This window comes from Rhincodon typus, chromosome 3 (assembly GCF_021869965.1).
Source record: "Rhincodon typus isolate 14 chromosome 3, sRhiTyp1.1, whole genome shotgun sequence".
In the NCBI taxonomy this organism is placed as follows: domain Eukaryota; kingdom Metazoa; phylum Chordata; class Chondrichthyes; order Orectolobiformes; family Rhincodontidae; genus Rhincodon; species Rhincodon typus.
Window position 1 is genome coordinate 2,155,071 of NC_063334.1, and position 16,152 is coordinate 2,171,222.

At 39.8% G+C, this 16,152-nt stretch overlaps 1 protein-coding gene across 3 annotated transcripts in view; it reads left to right on the forward strand.

Moving 5' to 3' along the window:
• LOC109928462 (nuclear cap-binding protein subunit 1) overlaps window positions 1–16,152 on the forward strand; it is a 59,472-nt gene that overhangs the window by 33,480 nt on the left and 9,840 nt on the right. For all 3 annotated transcript variants that reach the window (XM_020528405.2, XM_048593227.1, XM_048593233.1), the window contains 6 exons: window positions 296–360; window positions 4,162–4,224; window positions 7,442–7,516; window positions 9,918–10,021; window positions 10,902–11,027; window positions 14,940–15,042. In XM_020528405.2, coding sequence (XP_020383994.1) covers window positions 296–360; window positions 4,162–4,224; window positions 7,442–7,516; window positions 9,918–10,021; window positions 10,902–11,027; window positions 14,940–15,042 — 536 coding nt within the window. The remainder of the gene's footprint in view (window positions 1–295; window positions 361–4,161; window positions 4,225–7,441; window positions 7,517–9,917; window positions 10,022–10,901; window positions 11,028–14,939; window positions 15,043–16,152) is intronic.

A 16,152-nucleotide genomic window follows, 5' to 3' on the forward strand; every position in this document is an offset into this window, starting at 1 on the left:
TGATTCTCACACACAAGAAGGCTATTTGGCTGTCCATGCTAACTATCTGCAAGTGGAAGTCAACTAGTCTCGCTCCCCACCTTTTTCCTTTAGCACAGCAAATATTTTCTATACATTATCTAATTATCCAATCCCCTATGAAAGCCACAATTCAGTATGCCCCCACTACACTCAGTGCATTACAGATCCTAACTACTTCACAAAAAATGGGGTTTTACTCATGTTAGCAGTCTCCTTTGTGACTGCAATTTTCTGATGATCATGTTTTGTGTTTTACTTAATTGGTACATCTTAGCTTGCACAAGCTACAGAGATGCTATATATGCGGATCGATACTATGAATACAATTTGCATAGACAGGTAATTTTGTCTTCAGTTCTATTTTTGTTTGTAAAAACAGTTTTAGATTACTCTTGTAATTTGAAGAATTTTTGTATCAAATGATTCAGTTAATAAGTCATTGTTAATTGACTTTTCTATAACTGAGGAACTATCATGATTAAAGGGAAATGTATTTTACTTAATGGTCACAATCGTTTTAAAGAGGAATACTTGCTCTCACTCCTCATTGCAATGTTTTTTAAGTTTTGAACAGCGGGTTAAGGATTTGGCTGATGTCTCAGTGATAAATGTCCACTGTATGGTCTGTCAGTGAACACACCAGTAATGCCTCAATTTTAATTGGCTGCTGTGTGCCAGGTTGATTGTTCTTGATCAGTAAGTTATTGGATTCACTGTGAATGATTGGTTTCAAGTATCCCTGGATCAGTGAGGAGGAAATTCATTTAATTTCTAATGTCTCAAATTGACTACTCGCTCCAATGCAAGATGCATGTTTGTACATATCACCTGAGGATAGCTTGAAAGTTTGGTGTAATGCTTTATGGACCTTGTATTAAATAGCCTGTGGTAATTAACAATTGGCCTTAGATTTAAGGAATATGCACTTGTGCACAGTTGCCAGCATTAGTAGCAGCATAGCTGGATTGACCATCAAGAGAGTGAAGAAAACTGGATTGTTGAACATGGAAACACTGATAGAAAATACCTTCTTAGAATAATAGAATCCTGACAGTGCTATTTGGCCAATCCACTGCCCCTCCAAAGAGTATCCCATCTAGACCCAGCCCCCTACTCTATCCCTGTAACTCTGCATTTCCCATGTCTAATCCACCTAGCCTGCACATCTTTATACTGTGGGAGGAAACTGGAGCACCGGGGTGAAACCCACGCAGACAAGGGGAGAACGTTTAAACACAGACAGTTACTCAGGGCTGGAATTGAACTCAGGTCCCTGACACTGTGAGGCAGCAGTGCTAGCCTCTGAGCCATTGTGCCTAGCTTATGATAAATGATTAATATCTTGCCAATCACAATTTGTCTTTCTCTTCCATTGCACCCCAGAATCATGTGAGAGAGGCAAAACCAGGTTTTAAAAAAAAATGATCAACCTAATGAAAGAAAATATGGGAAGTTCCTCTTTAAGCCATTCAAGTGGCCAAAAGTAACCCTGAAGATCAAGAAAACACTGAATTCCCTAAAGCACCTACCATTTTCAGGAAGTGTTGGCTATCTCAACCAGAAACAGCTATCAAGAAATAACATCCATTGCATGCTCCACCAGCCGTGAGGGTTCTTGTAACATTGTGGTAGTGTCCCTTCTCCTAAGCCAGGAGGTCCGGGTTCAAGTCCCAGCTGTGCCTGAGGCATGCAATTACACCTATAAGCAGGTTGATTTAAAAAAAAAAACTGTGATCTGCCAGCCTGTTCCAGAGATTTGTTATTCTCTCAGAAAGGAATTACCTCTTCACCTAACCTAAATCTGACCTTACACAATTTATGCCCCCCTGAGCCTCCGTAACCTACCTAATTGAAACACATTCTACTTCTTTCATTTTATAAAACTTCAGATTACCCTTCAATCCACACATCTGAGAAATGCAGAGCCCAAGTCCTCTTCGGCATAATTTGATAATTAAGGTGCTTTATTCTGAGAAATAGTATATTGGAAAATAAGCCAAGATACTACTGAGGTACTTAAATTTTATTTAAGGTTTATGTTTGTAGAGCTGTGGATAATGAACGTTGTTTGTCCTCTGTCTGGTATTATGGTAAAGGGAGCTCTGGGAATCACTCATTGTTCACTATATTTTATTTTACCTATATATTTACCTGATTTACAAAGAATTAGGTGAAAATTTAGCAACCTATACCATATGCAATGCCAAAATTATAACATGAGTGACTTAAGCCTTCTCACTGAATCACTGCTACAACTTATAGAATGGTGCTGGTAGGGCTGTTGTGCAGTAGTAGTGTCCCCACCTCTGACTTAGATCGCCCAAGTTCAAGATTTGCTCCAGAGGTGTGTATTAACTATGAATGAGAGTAGACAATTCAGTTCCTTGAATCTAGTCTGCCACTCAGTGAGATCACAGCTGATCTGTGACCTAACTCCATATACCTGCCTGCTTAATACCTTTGCTTAACAGAACCGAAAAGCTCTGCCTCAGATTTAAAATTAACAACTGATCTTGCATCCACTGGTGTTTGTGGCAGAGTTCCAAATATCTACTAACTTTTGCATGTAGAAGTGCATCCTAAAATCTCTCCTGAATGCTCTGCCCCTAATTTTTTTATACTATGTCCCCTGGTTTTAGAGTCCCCAACCGATGAAAATAGTTTATCTTCAGCTACCCTGTCATTCCCTGTTAATATGAACAAGTTGATTAAAAAAATATGTAGAAGGGTGCTGGTAGGCTCGTTGTCTGTCAAGTTATATTCATTTGCTCGTTCGTTTAGAAATAAAAATAGAAACAGCACTTTTGTTATCAGCCGCCAGTAAATTAAATATAGATTTTGCAAGGAAGCTAGCAATCTTGTCGTTTGTCTTTACCTGAGTTCACAGTGGTTAAGCTTGGAAAAGCCTCACAATATCCTCAATTTTTTTTGTGCTGGCAGTCACTTGATTTTATTTGTGCAAAAGTGACCAAATAAACATTGTATAGATTTATATGGAAAAGTATCACTGTGTTAAATCCAATCTTGATCTGAAAAATATTCAAATGTAAGCAATTACAATCTCTCATCATATTTTGATTAATTTCATTCATTTCTGTTCATAAAGCATTGTGAATGTGAAGTAAGCTTTAAGAAATAATTGCAAAATAAGTTATCACTTTGGGTAAAGGAAGAACGATTTGCACATCTGTGGGGAGATGGGCAACCCATACAAATTGATTAGCTTTTACTTTTGTAAAACAACAATCACTATTGAGCTATTGTCAGATGAAACAACGGGCTGTCAGTTTGCATTGTTTCAAAGTTTCTTAAATTCCCAGGACTGTATCGTCATTCTGACATTGTGGTCTTGTGTTTATTGTCAACAGCAATGTTGTAGCAAATTCTTTCTTGTTGGAATATCATAACTGATGGCATTGTTTACAGCCCATTTCACACTCCTGTCTGGGACATGAGTCAATGACCCTTACATTGTTCTGGGGCAACTGTATATTGATTAGGATATAGTTTGATTAAATCATCTTACTAGGAAATGGTGAATTGTAAATTATTTACAGGACACCTTTTGTAGAGGTAACTCATTAGTGAGACACATTTAATCTCATCATCTTCGCATTTGCAACAAGTTGGTAGTTGTTTTCTATACTGTACACAGAGAAAGAAACCTTGGAAAAGCTAGCTCATTACCTTGAATACACAGGCTATTGAATGTGTTACTAATCAATGAATTTCCATCCTGTAGCCCTGAAGTAGTTAGATGGATGAGGTGCTTGACCAAGTAATTGAAGCTGCTATAGTGAAGTCTGATGTCTGAACTCACCTGTTAATATTGGAGATGAATTCTGCAGCAATAGAATGTATTGCATGAGCTTGGCTGGTGTGTTGTAGCATTTCAAAGCTAGCCAAAGGTTGTAGGTTGTCTCCAGTAAGCCAATGTCAACTCACACTTCACCTTTACAGGTGAACTGAGCCAGCTAGCTCAGCCTAGCAATGAATAGCAGGATGAAATTCTCCTGATTGATAGTATTTTCTCCTCTCCCATGTTTTGGTTTTCTCCTCCTTCGTCCTTGGTCCTTTTTGATCTACATTACCCCAGATTTGGATAAATATCTGATTTATGGTTCAAATGTTTCTTTTCAGATTCATCAATTGGTTTTCTCATCATTTGAGTAACTTTCAGTTCAGATGGAGCTGGGATGATTGGTAAGTATGGATGTTCTGCTGTTGTGTGTGAGAAATCTTCATTCGATGACTGTTTTATAATGGAAGTAAATGTCTGGACACTCTTACATTATTGGATCGGATATCGTTTTTAGTTTTGTTTACCAGGATGGTGTAGATATTCAAGCCAGAGTGATTGGCATGGCATGATCATGCCAGGTTTGATTAAATTGTTCAAAAGTATAAATTTGGATAAGTTAGACAGAACTTACCCAAACAGTACTGACCAAGGTAGGCGTGGAGGAAGGTCAAGCTGTAAGTTGCAAATCGTTGCCTTGTAGCTGCTCTGAACTCCCTGTTAATTGGCGTAGGAAATCTAGTTACCTGTTTGTCCATGTGGCTGCAGTTTGGACATAGCCCTGTGAAACCTCAGAGAAGAGAATGTAATCGTTCAAAGATTATTGTAACAAATAAAAGCTCATAGTGTAGGGAGTAACATGTTATCATGGGTAAATATTAACTAGCCAATAGGAACTGGGGATAACTTTAAACGTAAGAGATTTCCCAATTACGGCAGATGAGGATTGTTTTTTTTTCTCAGAAGATTGGGTCTTCAGAATTCTCTTCTTCAAAAAGCAGTCGGAGCAGAGCCTTTGAATTTTTTTTATGGCAGAGGTAGACGGATTCTTTGCAAGCAAGGAGGTGAAGGGTTATTAGGAGTACGCAGGAATGTTGAATAATCAGATCAGTCGTGATCTTCATGAATGCTGGAACAAGCTTGGATTGGGAGGACCGAAGGGTCTACATCCTACTGCTAATTTGTGCAAAATCGGAGCTGTACTATCATGATGGCTTAAACCCATACCATGCACACTAGCTGTTGGTTGATCTCACGAGGTTGCTATTTGATAATCCATACATCTGATGGGGATTAACTCATGGCTGCACTTCAAAATTTCCAACTGATGGTAAGAAAACCGCATAGTTAGGAATTCCGGTTCATAACAGCGCAATATGAGTTTTGGTCCCACGGTGACATATCTCACTGTCCTGAATTTCAAGAGACTTGGGCATTGATAGATGTCAGCTTACTTGGGAACACTGAAACGTGCACTTAAAATGTAGAAAGATGTGGTTTTCCTGCATTGTAGGCAAATAAGGTAAGATGTTATATTACCGTAATAAAGTCCTTGTCTGTGTCCCACTTTAACACTGTTCATGCAATTCATGGCTGATCTGATTGTGGTCTTATATCCACTTTCCTTCCTGTTCCCAAAACATCAAATTCTCTATTGTAAATCAAATATCTGACTAACTTAGCTTAGGATTTTTCAGTGAACCAAGCCTCCGTTGCTCTCTCTCTGAAAGAGTGTTCCAAAGCCCATCAAACCTTGGAGAAAAATTTCTTCCTCACCTAAACCTCAGATTGGCGCTCCCTTATTTTAAACGGTGCCCCATAATTTTAGATTTCCTCCAGGAGGGGTAATCTCAGCGTATGCCCTATCAAGCCCCCTCAAAATCTTGTATGTTTCAGTAATTTTTCATTCTTCTAAACTCTTGAATATAGGTGTAACCTGCTCAATCTTTCTTCATGAAACAACTCCTCCATCCCAGTAATCGGCCAAGTGAGCCTTCCCTGAACTGCTTCCAATGAGGGTATCCCTCTTTAACTAAGAAGGTCAAAACTACTTCTTTGAAAAAGTTATATCAGACTCAAAGTGTTAACTTTCTCTCTCCACAGATGCTGCCAGCCCTCTTCAAAGTTTTTTAAAATTCTATTTGCCCTCCTAATTACTTGATGTACCTGCATGCTAAATTCTTGTAATTTGCATGTGAGGACTCCTAAATCCTTCTATGCCAGAGTATTCTGCAATCTTAAATAATAAGATTCTCTCTGACAAAGTGGACACCCTCACATTTTTCTACATTATACTCCATCTGCCAAAATTTTGCAAACTCTCTTAACCTACCTCTGTCCTTTTGCAGAATCTTCTGCCTATCCTCGTAAGTCTGCAAATTTGGCTACAATATAATTGCTCCCTTCATTCAAGTCAGTAATCTAGATGTGAACTTTTAAGGCCCAGGATATCACTTCTTAGAGTTTGCTCAAAGATCTTTGAGCATTGAGACTTGTGTGAATTCTTTTAGTAATCCTTTGCATATAGATGTGATGTATAAGTGTCTTGGTGAGTGATCCACTGTGCAATGAGCGATGAAGGATAGGGCCACCATTTAACTGCTCAATTGGGGCAGAATTGGCATGCACAAGAATGGGGGAGAGGGAAGCAAAATGTTTACCATTATTGACCACATATTGGAGAACCTCAGGCAGCACATGTAGGCCTGGAATTTACAGTAGCAATGATAGCAAAACATTCAGAATTCGTTCTTGTTGGTGCTCTGAAATTGACAACTGCTTTTGGTAGTTGTACATTCTCCAAAGAATACATTGTCGTGTTTTCCCTTTCCCACAAATGAAATTAATTTGAAAACACTGAAGGTACCAGAATTTGTATTCTTACGTACATAGTCTCGCTGTAAAAACATCCATGGGAAAGATACACCTCCTTGATTGTGGTCTAATTTTGCTTTTAGACTGCACACTGTTCATAATTAGGGATAAACAGTTGCACTAGCTCTGAAGGAGTAAATTTATATTTATTGACTGTCAAATTTCTTTTTTATACAAGATTCTACTTCTTTTTAAAAAAGCTTAGAATATTTTAACGTCTAACCTAAACCTATATGTATGTCCCGGTAACTTATTTTGCAATAAATAAAGTGTAAACTGAAAAGGGATTCAGTGGTTTTTACTTGTAGGTATACTGCTTATGCAAATACTTCAGTGTGATTGATTGCATACTCTGCTTGATGGGGACACCTGGAAGTCCCCTTGACATGGTGCCAGAATCAAACTGATGTTGGGAAATAAGGAAGCCAAGACACATGGATCATTGTTATACTGCTCACACAGAAATCTAGTCCATAAAGTTTTAATGGCTGCTCCCTTTAGTTTTCACATATCTTAAATTGTTGCTGTTGATGGATCTCTGTGTCCTCTTTTAGAATGTGTTCATCCATGAAGGAGTAGTGTTTAAAATCAATCCATGCCAAATCTTCAGTCCATAAAATTCAAGCAGGACAAATCAATAAGAGAGGCACAGCTTAACTGGCTTTGCTCTAAATCTATTTCTAGATTTTACACTGAAATACATAAATAACATTTTTCTTCTTTCACTTTATTCCTATCCCTCTACAGGTCTGATTGTTTGGCTTTGGACCCTGACCAAGCCAAACCAAAGTTTTTGCGTGAAGTGTTGGAAAAATGCATGAGGTAAATAAATTTTTGAATTTTATTTGTATCAATCTTGCTAATTCTGTACACTAGCTTTCAAAGTTGGCAAGGCCAACCTTGCTAAATTTGTCATGAAGTGAGCTGGGCGTTTATTTGACAGGCATGAGTAATTAAACATCTAGATACAGAAAATCTTATGTAGGGATGGTGTACAATATTTAATAAACATCAACTTTAAGTTTTTATACACAAACATAACTTTTGTTAGAGTTTGGAGGTAAGAGGCATCATTAGTGTGCAAAGATGAAGTTTCTAACTGAGCTGCAGAGTCACAAATGTGAGCTTGTGTTTTGTTTAACCAGACCCTAGATCTAAAATTAACTTCAGCTTGCCACATGTGGAATTTTGTAATCTATTCAGCTGTGCAATGGTTATATTAATACTGTGAATCTTCACTGTGAGACTTGCTGTTTCAAGTTCCTGTTGTAGTAGCCTCCTTGTGGATCTTGGAAGATTTCAGCTTTAGTTATGCCTGCTCTGCATTCGATGTGTGTGCAATCTGAACTTTAATCCTTGTGTAGCAGAGCATGTGAAAACTTTTTTTAGTGTAATGTTTTGATCCCTGTAGAGCGTGATAATAATTTGGAATGACTTGGAGTATGATCTGCTCGGATGTTTAGGTTGGGGTGAGAAATTTGTATTTGTATTTTTTACAGAATCTTCCTTCGAGGTGAAATGTGTATCTGGTTGGGATGTTTATGATTAACAGTATCTGTTGAGTTTTCATAATGGGTTGATATTTTGTGCCATGTATTAAAACTCCTGCTCCTTATTTACAAATCCTTCCACCTAATCTATGTAATCTCCCTCACTTCTGTATCCCAGCTTGTGGGTCACTTGTGGTGAACCAGAAAACCTAGGTTCAAGTCTTACCTGCTCCTGAAGTGTGTAATCTCTGAACAGGTTGATTTAGGAAATCTCTATACCTATTTGCGCTCCTCAGTACTGTTTCTGACTACCTGTTTTCCTTTCCAACCATTGAGTTGTCTCAGCCTAGCTAATAATTCCAACTCTGACCCTTCTCCCAACCGACCTTATCTTTCACATTTAAATCTGTGTAGGATCATACCTCCTGACTTTTGTTCTGCTCTTTGTCTGTTTTACCTCTGTGAGGGACCTGGGATATTTTCTAAGGTAAAAATGGAATATAAATATTGAATGGTTTATGAAAGAATAGCAAGCTTCAGACCATCCAGTAATGTGATCTGCATAAGCCTGTGCATTTACTATTCCAGTGGGATTTTTTCAATCTATAAATGATTTGACTATTTAATCAATTTTTTATTCATTCATGAGAGTGGGCCATTGCTGGCTGGGCCAGCATTTATTGCCCATTCCTAGCTGCCCTTGAGAAGGTGGTGGAGAGCTGCCTTCTTGAACTCCTGCAATCCATTTTGTGCTAAAGCCTCATTGACATAAAGGGGGGATGAGAACCAGATCTGATATGACATGAATTAGAGCCAGTTAATGATTATCCAACCACAGATTTGTCCAATTTTTGCTTTCTACTTTTTTTATTTTGAGTTGTTGAAGTGGAATGTAGATAGTATTGGCTGGACCTTGGAACATAAACAAAATGTTCTCAGGATTTAACCCTGTCGGCCAGATTCATTTTGGCAACTTTGTGTTGTACTCATCCCAAGATCAGTTTACCCTTTCAGGTGTGGTGTGTTCAGCTGTACATTTTGTTCCTGTGCACTAGTTTTGTGGCTTGTGCATGAGGACATTTTTATTGCTCCTCCATGGTTTCTAGTGTTTCATCATTAAGGGAATTAAGAAATCCAATAAGATGCACAGACACTACTTCTGTCATTTTAAATTATCTGAAGTAATAAAATAACAGAATTCCTTTTAAAGCCCGTTCACTTTATTCAAGATGACCTATGATGGCCTACCACTCGAAGTATTCTCTTTTTTTCACATTCTTTAGCTATGATCTTTGGGTAAAGAAAAATGATCCAAGACAATGGGGGAAAAGTGCCAAATTCTGCAGGATTTTACCTGAAGTTGTTTCCTATAATTATTTTTTGTTTAACTTTCTTGTGTCAGCATCTGAATTTGTTTAATAAAACCAAGAACTGGAAATCTGAAACAAAAACAGAAATTGCTGGAGAAACCCAGCAGGTCTGGCAGCATCTATGGAAAGAAGGCAGTCAGTGTTTTGGCACAGTGACCCTTCATCATGGTTCTGATGAAGGGTACTGGACCCAAAACATCGACTCTGCTTTCCACGGATGCTGACAGACCTGCTAAGTTTCTCCAGCAATTTCTGTTTCCGTTTCTGTGTTTGATTGAATAGTCGATGGGTATCTTTCAGCATCTTTATGAATATGCATGTGTATATGTTGTATATAAATGTATGCTGCCATCTTATTCACAGGCTTTCCTATTATCAAAGGATAGTGGATATTGTACCTGAGAACTTTGCAGCTTTGTTACCAGCAAATCCACTGTGTATTTACAAGTACGGTGATGAGAGCAACAGTAAGTAATAAACACCTGATTTGACTTAGAGATTGGAACTTTCTGCCTTATAAGCTGATGATTTTGGTAGCTTCTGTCATGCAGACATATTGAGAACTATATTTTATCTGTTTAATTTGCATTAGCATAAGAACTGTAATGTAGTCCCCAACTAGTATTATATAACTTTAACATATCTAGTCAACAAATTGGAAGACAGTAGGCCCCATCAAAGGTTTAGATATGATCATCCTTGCTTCACAAATTGCAATCTTGGCCTTAAGTGCTGCAATTTATCTTGGGCCTGCTTCTTGAAAAATCATATCTCTGCTCCTTTAAAAGTTATATTTCAGTGAAAGAATTAAATATTAAGCTCAGTGAAAATACATTGATGAATGAATAACTGCTCGATACTGACTTAAATCTGATTATACATTCATGTTGCTCGGTGTGCAGTGAAGTACACTAATGTGTCACAGTTTCTCTTGATGTTCTGCAGCATTTCTATGGTTTTAGATCTCCCTAGCTCTTTTCTCACTTTCATGGTAGTTACACATGCTCTACCATAAAAATGTGTGCATTCACCCTCATATAGGCACTGTCTGTTTTGTGCATTTGGATACAATGTCTTTGTATTTGTGTATTCCCCCTCTGGCTCTTATCACTTGCATGTGATATGTGTGGGGTTACTGGTTCCCCCTCTTCTGCTTTCCCTCATTTATGATAATGAATGAGTCACACATTATTCTACTTTGCAATGCTGCAGTAAAAGCAATTGTGTTTAAAAATAAAAACAAATGTAGTTAGCCCCTAATGAACTAAAAAGTTACCAAATGAAATTTAATAATTTGACATGAACTCTTGAGCCCACTTGACATCATTATTTTTGTTGATGTTTTAGGTTCTCTGCCTGGTTATGCTGTGGCTGTCAGTGTCTGCAGTGCTATTAAAAGCAAAGCAAGCAATGATGAGATCTTGAGCATACTAAAAGACCTACCAAATCCTAATCAAGAGGATGATGATGATGGTGAGGAGTTATTTTAATTTTGGTGGAAAACTAATACAGATCATTGTCAAAGACACAATTAATTCTCACGTAGAAAATTGAGTGTTAATAATGGCTAGTACAGATATCATATCTGACTAGTCAACATGGCTTTGTCCTAGGGAAATCATGTCTCACTAACTTAATTGAGTTTTTTTGAAGAAGTACCAAAGAGGATTGATGAGGGCAGAGTAGTGGGCGTGATCTATATGGATTTCAGTAAGGTGTTCGACAAGGCTCCTTACGGTAAACTAGTTAGCAAGGTTAGATCACATGGAAAACAAGGAGAACTAGCTATTTGGATACAGAACTGGCTAAAAGGTAGAAGACAGGGTGATGGAGGGTTGCTTTTCAGACTGGAGGCTGTGACCAGTGGTGTGCCACAAGGTTCAGTACCGGGTCCACTGCTTTTTGTCACTTGTATAAAAGATTTGGATCTGAACATAGGTATGGTTAGTAAGTTTGCAGGTGACACCAAAATTGGAGGTGTAGTGGACAGCGAAGAAGGTTACTTCAGAGTACATGGGATCTTGACCAAATGGGCTAATGGGTCAAGGAGTAGCACATGAAGTTTAATTTATATAAATGTGAGGTGCTGTAGTTTGGAATGGCAAATCAGGGCCCACTTATACACAAAAAGTAAGATCCTGGGGTGTGTTGCTGAACAAAGAGAACTTGGAGTGGAGGTTCATAGTTCCTTGAAAGTGGAGTTGCGGGTGGATAGGAGAGTGAAGAAGGCGTTTGGTATGCTTGCCTTTATTGGTCAGTGCATTGAGTATAGCAGTTGGGAGGTCATGTTGCGGCTGTACAGTACATTGGTTAGGCCACTTTTGGAATGCAGTGGGCAATTCTCCTCTCCTTGCTTTAGGAAGGATGTTGTGAAACTTGAAAGCGTTCAGAAAAGATTTATAAGGATATTGCCAGGGTTGGAGGGTTTGAGCTATAGGGAGAGGCTGAATAGAGTGGGGCTATTTTCCCTGGGGCATCGGAGGCTGAGGGGTGACCTTTATAGAGGTTTATAAAATCATGAAGGGAATGGATTGGGTAAATAGACAAGGTCTTTTCCCTAGGGTGGGGGAGTCCAAAACTAGAGGGCATAGGTTAAGCTGAGAGGGGTAAGATTTAACAGGGACCTAAGGGACAACTTTTTCCCGCAGAGGGTGGTGCGTGTATGGAATGAGCTGCCAGAGGAAGTGGTGGAGGCTGGTACAATTACAGCATTCAAAAGGGATGTGGATGGTATATGAATAGGAAACGTTTAAAGGGATATGGGCCAAATGCTGGCAAACGGGACTAGATTAATTTAGGATATCTGGTCGGTATGGACGAGTTGGACTGAAGGGTCTGTTTCCATGCTGTACGTCTCTGTGACTCTATGACTGGCTTGATTGAATTCTTTGACGTGATAAAAAGGGTTAAGAACACAGAACATTACAGCGCAGTACAGGCCCTTCGGTCCTCGATATTGCGCCGACCTGTGAAACCAATCTGAAGCCCATCTAACCTAAACTATTCCATTATCATCCATATGTTTATCCAATGACCATTTAAATGCCCTTAAAATTGGTGAGTCTACTACTTTTGCAGGCAGGGCATTCCACGCCCTTACTACTCTGAGTAAAGAACCTACCTCTGACATCTGTCCTATATCTATCACCCCTCAATTTAAAGTTATGTCCCCTCGTGCTAGCCACCACCATCTGAGGAAAAAGGCTCCCACTGTCCACCCTATCTAATCCTCTGATCATCTTGTATGTCTCTATTAAGTCACCTCTTAACCTTCTCTCTAATGAAAACAGCCTCAAGTCCCTCAGCCTTTCCTCATAAGACCTTCCCTCCATACTAGGCAACATCCTGGTAAATCTCCTCTGCACCCTTTCCAATGCTTCCACATCCTTCCTCTCATGCGGTGACCAGAACTGTACGCAATACTCCAAGTGCGGCCGCACCAGAGTTTTGTACAGCTGCAACATGACCTCATGGCTCCGAAACTCAATCCCTCTACCAATAAAACGTAACACACTGTACGCCTTCTTAACAACCCTATCAACCTGGGTGGCAACTTTCAGTGATCTATGCACATGGACACCGAGATCTCTCTGCTCATCCACACTACCAAGAATCTTACCATTAGCCCAGTACTCTGTATTCCTGTTACTCCTTCCAAAGTGAATCACCTCACACTTTTCTGCATTAAACTCCATTTGCCACCTCTCAACCCAGCTCTGCAGCTTATCTATGTCCCTCTGTAACCTGCAACATCCTTCCGCACTAGCCACAACTCCACCGACTTTGGTGTCATCCGCAAATTTACTAACCCATCCTTCTACGTAGTGCAGTGGATGTGCTATGGACGTTCAAAAGACACGTTATAAAGTGCCTCATAACAGACTACTTCAGAAAATAGAGGTACATGATATCCAAAGGGACATGGCAACTTCGGTGTGCTATTGGCCAAGCACAATGTAGTGAACAGACTTTTTCTTTAGGCTGTGAGTTCATTTAGGAGTCAGTATTCAGACAATTGGATTTCTTCTCTCATCGGAGACTGAGGAGTATATAAAATCATGGAAGCGTGGATAGGTTGGATGGTCAAAGTCTTTTTCCCAGGTTGGAAGTGTCAAATGCTAAAGGGCATAGGTATATCATCCCCGCCTCCTTGACCTGACACGACCTGCCCATCTTCTTCCCCACCTATCTGCCTCACCCTTCGCACTGACCAATCCCTACTTCCCCCCCCCCATCTGCATCCACCTATCACCATCCCACCTCCGCTCCCCCAGCCCCACCCCTCCTCCCTCTCGCCTCCTTGACCTGACACAACCCGTCCATCTTCTCTGCCACTATCTGCCCCACCCTTCCTACTGACCAATCCCCACGACTCACTATCTGCGTCCACCTATCACCATCCCACTTACCTTCCCTCAGCCCCACCCGTCCTCTCTATTTATTTCCCAGCTCCCTTCCCCCTCCCCAGTTCTGAAGAAGGGTCCTGACCTGAAACGTCGACTTTCCTCTTCCTCTGATGCTGTCTGACCTGCTGTGTTCCTCCAGCTCCACACTGTGTTAACTCTGACTCCAGCATCTGCAGTTCTTTGTATCTTCCCATGAACAAATATATCTTTTCAAAAAAAAAATCCAGCGATGGCCCAAGCTACCCAGGCTAAAATGATTGCCTCCCTCCATTGCTATAACTTTAGGAACAGAAGTGAGGGTTGCATGTCTGGCATTTGGCACTGATGGATATGTGTTAATCCTAATGCCAGTAGATGAATAACTTATTACCAGCCATACACTCTGAATGGGCAATTGTCAACATTCTGGTATTTCCTAGTTCACTGATTTTAAATCTGTCAATACTGTTAAGAGCAAGACTTTTGATGATGTAGAAGTATCACTTTGCCAGGCATTCTGAAAATAATTAATAATTATGAAGGGCTTTGATGAGGTAAATATGAAGGAACCATTTCCACTGGCAGAAGTGATGATAAACAGAGAATACAGATTTAAGATGATTGTCAAAAGACCTAAAGGTGGCATGCAGAAACTAATATTCTTGCATAATGAATTGCTATGGCCTGAAACCCACTATCTAAAAGTGGTAGAAGCAGATTTACTAGCAATTTTCTAAAGGAAAGTGGATAGATAGATAGATGAAATGCAAAAAAAATTCTGAACTGGGTAAAGAGCCAAGGAGAGGAACTAATTGTCTATTTCTATCTAAACCTCTCACATATACAATGGATATCCTCCCATCATTATATGGTTCTAAAATGCCATCGACTCAGTTAATATAATTTAGCATGGCTCTCAGATTGGTTTAATCTGTTACCTTAATTTGGAAAAATGCTGTTGGGATTAAATGACCAAATTTCTTGAGCTACACTTTTTCAGATGAAGGATTCAGCTTTAATCCTCTGAAGATTGAAGTTTTCGTGCAGACTTTACTTCACTTGGCTGCCAAATCCTTCAGCCATTCCTTCAGTGCTTTGGCAAAGTAAGTGTATTCCTTTTCTATTAACAAAATGTTTGGGAATGGATGCTTGTGTGCCACTTCATTTATAATCCTGCAATTAACTCAATGAATAATGGGATTTATTTTTGTTGTACAACATATTGGTTTTTGCTCTCCCGCTTCACTGATCTTTACAGTTAACCAATATCCTGCTGAACAATTAACGCAGTCCACTAAGCAGTTGTTAAGAAGCCCGAACTTTTTATTTTTTTTGGACAGAGTCTGAGCATTACAATTTTTAGAAGCCCCCTGAGTTTCAGTGCATGTGCAGAGCAGAACAGGCTGCACATCCTCAGATGAGCGTTCCAGGTTCTTTTTGGGGGGTGCAGCTGCGAATGGGTGTGGCTGTAGGGTGGGTGTGGTACAAAAACCTGACCGTGAAATCCACGTGGAGGAAAAGAGATGACTTCTATTTACTCACTTGAGACATGGGCGTTGCTGGCTGTCCCTGGCTACTCTTGAACATTAGTGACTTGCTAGGTGATTTCAGAGGGCAGTTGAGAGCCAATCACATTGCTGTGGGTCTGGAGGCACATGTGGGCCAGACCAGGTGAGGATGGCAGATTTCCTTCCCTGAAAGATATTAGTGAATCAGATGGGTTTTCCATAAATCAACAATGGATTAATGGTCATCAGTAGATTCTTAATGCCAGATTTTTTTTTTGCATTGAATTCAAATTCAGCCATCTGCTCTGACGGGATTTGAATCTAGGGCATACCGAAAAGAGGCTATTGTTGCAGGCTTTGACCAGTTGGAGCTCTCAGAAGCTCTGAGAACCATTAGGTGCAAGTAGGATTTGGGTTTAGGGCTCATAAGAAGCCCTGAGAACAATCTGATAGGACTGGGTTTTGGAAGGAGTCTTGGTAACTATTGGTGGTTCAGTGCAGCCCGAGAGTGGGGAGGTATGAAGCCACAACAGTACTTGCTTGGTGCAGCTGAGAAATATTGGAGCTCAGTGAAGCCAGCTATCTACAAAAAAACAAGAAATGTATCCGTGAGTGAGTGCTGAATGCAATGTCAGGAAGAAATTGAACTAACTTGATGTGAGCAGTTGTTGAACAGTCTGTGATGGAGTGGCTTTTGAGGAATTT